Genomic DNA, 4,569 nt, shown 5'->3' with positions numbered 1-4,569 from the left:
TGCTGTTGAGTCTGCATTTTATTTTTTGTAGATAAATGTCAATAATTACATCTTGATGGATAATTAAAAACAAATCTAAAAACTTTTCTTAGCAATAAACAGGTCTGGCAGCAATGTTCACTACTGGTTAGCAAGTGTATCAAGTTTAATAAAGTTGTTTGTTTGAACCCTAACTTGTCACGTTATCTGTACGAAAACAGCTATGCCCAGAAGAATTTACTGAAGTATTTTAGAGCATAAGTCACTTTATACAGATCAGAAGAATGGCACTTAATACCCCTGCAGTCTCAGAAGAGCAGTAAGCACCTACTTGTATTTAGTTTTCAACCTGTGAATAAACAAATAATTGCAATATGCAGAATTAATGAGGTACAAATACCCCAAGCAGATTAGCAATTCCTCTTTTAAACAAGAAAAGTCTTGTAACTTGTCACCACTGAAACAATGCATTGCATTCCTCTGTCCATCTAACTTCACAAGAGAAAGCCAATTGACGCTCTTTTCCTAGATATTGTGCAGGTGACAGAAGGTAAACAGGCTTGGAGTATAGATGCCAACTGATGTTGAAGACAGCACCATCTTCCCTGTAGCTTTTCCAAGATATGCACTACCATCATTCTGAATCTGCTAGAAATCCCGCATGCTGTGTGGCTACGTGATATCCTCAAAAGGCATCATCACAGCATTAACTGTGATAGAGAAGGATGGGGGTTGGCTTTTCCAATATCACGGTGAGCATTTGCTCTCTAATGATGCTCTCCTTTTTGATAAGGATTAAGAATCTAAGTTACTGTGCCTCTAAAAATCGCTTATCATCTCCTCAGGACCCCAGCACTTTGCATCCCAAATGTTGTCTGCAGGAACATTTGTCTTTGTCTGTGGCCCACCCAGTCTTGAAGAAGACTGGAATAGACTCATTCGCAGTTAACGTGTTCTCTGCCCTCTATGGGTGGGAGAGGGAAAGGAGGCAACATCACAAACGTGCTTTCTGTGGTCCTAGCAATTTTGAAATGTCATTCTCATCTTGACTGATCTCAGGCATACTCCTGATGCTCACAATTTCCAAGTAACTAACACTCATCAACCATGAGCAAGCAGTATTAATAACCAGAAGATAATCTGCTGGCTAATCAGAGACCTAGTATGCCTATGGGCCAGTCTCCAGAGTGAGGCAGTAGCCCACTTTTGCACCAATACGAGCTCTTCTGGTCACATACAGAAGCAAGGGCATGGGGCAACCTCCTAAAGAAGAAATTCTTAAGTCCGTGCTGGTCAGCCCGTGCCTGCACAAAGATGCCACCCTATCACCATCATCACAGCTAGCTGTTCATGCCAGAAATTCTGGTATGTGCACGGAAGTGGAGGATCAGTTGCAGCATTCACCTTGTCTTCCACATCAGTCCTGAAGGGTTTTCTTCATGTCTCCTGTGTCCAACGTGCTGATGTATTTTGGTAATTCCTGAGTTTCTTTGCATATGTTGAATAGATGCAGCAGCTATGCAATCAAAAGATAGTTTTCCAAAGGGACACTAAGATGGACTGTAAACATACAGTCCCTGTAAACATACAGGGACATATTTTGAACTGCCAAAGCTGCACAAGATGGCAAACCAGCTGTTTCTGGCTTAGGTGTTGCTAATGAGGAATAAACTGTCCCACAGCAATAAATCCTGGCAGGACTCCATTTCTTACAGCGCACAGAGCTCATGTCAGAACCAACAATCCTGGCACCGCACAGAAACAGCAGTAAGCACTGTGTGGGTGTAGATAACATGGGCTTAGTACCGTGCTAGTCATGTAGGACAAGAGGACATGCCATAGTCCAAGAGACAAAACCATGTAGAAATACAATAAATAAAAACTTACTGTGTTGTTTTAGAGCTAGAAGGATTCATGGTAGCAGATAACCTCGCTGCTGTTTTGGAACATACTGAATTTTCAGCTGAAGAATAAGAGCCATCTTCAGATAGCTAGGAATAATAAAATCACATGAACTAGTAAGACCAAGCTTATATTCTGCTATAAACAGGTCTGTCCAGATCACTGAGACATATACATATATGTGGTAGTTGGCAGAGCTTCCTTCAGCTGCGTACTAAGCCAGTGCCCTTAATCAAAATGCTAAAATGTTACTTTCTAAATAAACAAAATCCGAAAGACCCTCAAAGCTGATTCACCCACTGAACCCTGATATCTGAAAGATGAGACATATGTAGAGAAGAGGGGTTTTTCCAAACACAGTCAGCATGAGTTTAACAGTTCACACCATGTCACTGATCCATCAATTCCACTGCAACTGCTAGGGGAACTTCCTTGAAAATGCAGTGGAATAATTAACTGCTTTAAAACAGCCCTGTTTTTTAAAATGTGAGCTCCAAACTTATATTAGCAAATAAAATTATTTTTCTTTTTACCTGAACATGTGCTTCCTTCTCAGTTGCTAGAGATACTACAGGATTTTCAGGACAGGTCAGGGCTTGTGGGGGTTGTAAAATGGCAGGTCTAATGACATTCCGCAACTGACTTTGTGACAACGATCCTTGCAAAATACAAAGACAAAATATTTAAACAGAGGCTTTTTCTTCACATTAGTTCATACCTACGTGTCTTCCCTCTTTAACTGAAAGCTTTAATGCTTATTTAAATAACATTTATTATTAATTGCTACATATTATGAAAAATTGTAATCCCTTCTAATATACGCAACTCAGTCACACAAACCCGTTATAAAAAGACAATGTGCTATATTCATAAATATACTTATTTATATTTATAAATTATATTTATGTCTTTAAAAATGTTTTATATTTATACTTATATTTATTGATTTGTGTTAGGTATGTCTTCTGTACTTCAAATTTAATCCTGCACTTACAGATGTCAAGAGGATTCTTCATTGCCTTGTTCAGGAGCAGAGTTACTCAGCGAAGAATGTGGAATTTCACTATTCTAGGTTATACTCAATCCACTGGGGAATTAAGTAGTCAGAGCAGAGGCTCAGAACACTGCTCACAGGATATTTAAACAGTGGAACAAATAACTTGTGAACCTCATAAAGATATTTAGCCTATGACTCACCATAGAGAAGAGTTGTCATTTTTATGTCTTCTGTATCTGTTAAGAATGTCCTTGTGGAACTACCATGAACAAATATTGCAATGATAGTTACCTTCTTTTGTGCTTCTGATCAAGTCAGTGTTTGTCCAAAGAGCTGAGGTCATGAATATGTTATTCTTCTTTACTACAGAACAAGGAATGTAACCTTTAATGATGATTAATAATAAACTTTAATTATTAATTCATGTTTCTGTAACCCCTCCCTATTTGGGTAGTACCCGAGAAATATTCCAACCTATCCATCTAGAAAAGATCTCTGAGGTAACTGTTACTGTTTCCACTTTAGATGGGTACTCTTAGGCATGGAATGCACCATGGGTTTTCTGGCTGTCAGACACAGAAGTCTTTTGGATATTAATGGATTTCTTAAACTTACAAAATCCTTCTTCAGCTTTGAAAACCAGGAGCTGCTCATTTGCAATAGCTATTGAAATGGCAACGCTATCTGGTCTTAGGCATTTTTAAGCTGACTAAATGAGGCCCAAGAACATGGTAACTAATAAATTTACCTTGCCCTGTTCTGGTAAAAAGGCTTTTATAACTTACTATAATGATGGCAGTGCACCTCTAACACTTTCACTATTTTAACCGACACCAAACTCCAGCCAGGAAGTGATGGCATTCATGTGCCACATCCTGTAAAATGACACATCTGATACTGTGGTAGCATGGTCCCCCTGTCACTCAAAGCCCAGCTGGGACCTGAGGTGATTTCTCTCCCCCACCCCCCCAGGGACCTGAGGTGATTTCTCTCCCCAGCCCCCCCACCCCCCTCTCCCGAGGCCACCAAGCAGCCCAGGGTCAGTCAGGCACCGTTACCAAGGACGGCAAAACAGAGCACTAAGGCGCCTCCTTGGTGCGCTGGCCCCGCTTTCCAGCCTTGTACTGCTCTCCCTATCGCTTGGGAGATAGCCACCTCCCGATAGCCTGGTACATCCCTTCTCGGGACATGATAGCCCAGTACATCTGTACTAGAGTCGAGGCCAATAGGGCTATGATACCAAACAGCAGAAATCAGCCATTTCTGGGTCTGCGTAACTGTCTGAAAACACCAGAATATTAGGACATGTGAGGTGGGCTAGAGTGGGAAAATAACTGACAAAAGTCAATCATCTCAGACCCTATAAATAGTGATCCTACAGCGAGACCCTTTGAGCTCTCTTGGTTCACAGTGGGCTGGGTCCAGCATCTCCCCTGAGTTGGGAGCCCCTCAGTCACAAAGTGTGTGAAAAGGGAGGACAAAGTCAGGCTTCTCAAGACTCAGTTATTGCCTGTTGAGATTGCTGGAGCATCGTGAGTATTTGCTCTAAACTCAGAAAGGGAATTTTAACTCTAGGCTAGTCTCTTTCATCCACCTCTCTAACACGAGTGTGGATGGCTATATATCTGTGTATGTGTGTGTGTTGTGGCTGTGCCTATGCATATGCACACACACATACATATATATATATA

The 4,569-nt window shown here is 41.0% G+C and overlaps 1 protein-coding gene across 1 annotated transcript in view; it reads right to left on the bottom strand.

Annotated features, from left to right (window-relative positions):
- The window catches only part of RANBP3L (RAN binding protein 3-like), a gene marked incomplete at both ends in the record, with an annotated part of 15,533 nt that extends 11,374 nt beyond the window's left edge, over positions 1-4,159 (bottom strand). Inside the window, 4 exons of the mRNA XM_010135804.1 lie at positions 1,867-1,970; positions 2,415-2,539; positions 3,170-3,262; positions 3,937-4,159. Coding sequence (XP_010134106.1) covers positions 1,867-1,970; positions 2,415-2,539; positions 3,170-3,262; positions 3,937-4,159 — 545 coding nt within the window. The remainder of the gene's footprint in view (positions 1-1,866; positions 1,971-2,414; positions 2,540-3,169; positions 3,263-3,936) is intronic.
- Positions 4,160-4,569: the final 410 nt, after the last annotated feature.

This window comes from Buceros rhinoceros, unplaced genomic scaffold (genome assembly GCF_000710305.1).
Source record: "Buceros rhinoceros silvestris isolate BGI_N320 unplaced genomic scaffold, ASM71030v1 scaffold4695, whole genome shotgun sequence".
Lineage (NCBI taxonomy): Eukaryota > Metazoa > Chordata > Aves > Bucerotiformes > Bucerotidae > Buceros > Buceros rhinoceros.
This window is presented reverse-complemented; position numbering and strand designations above follow the sequence as displayed.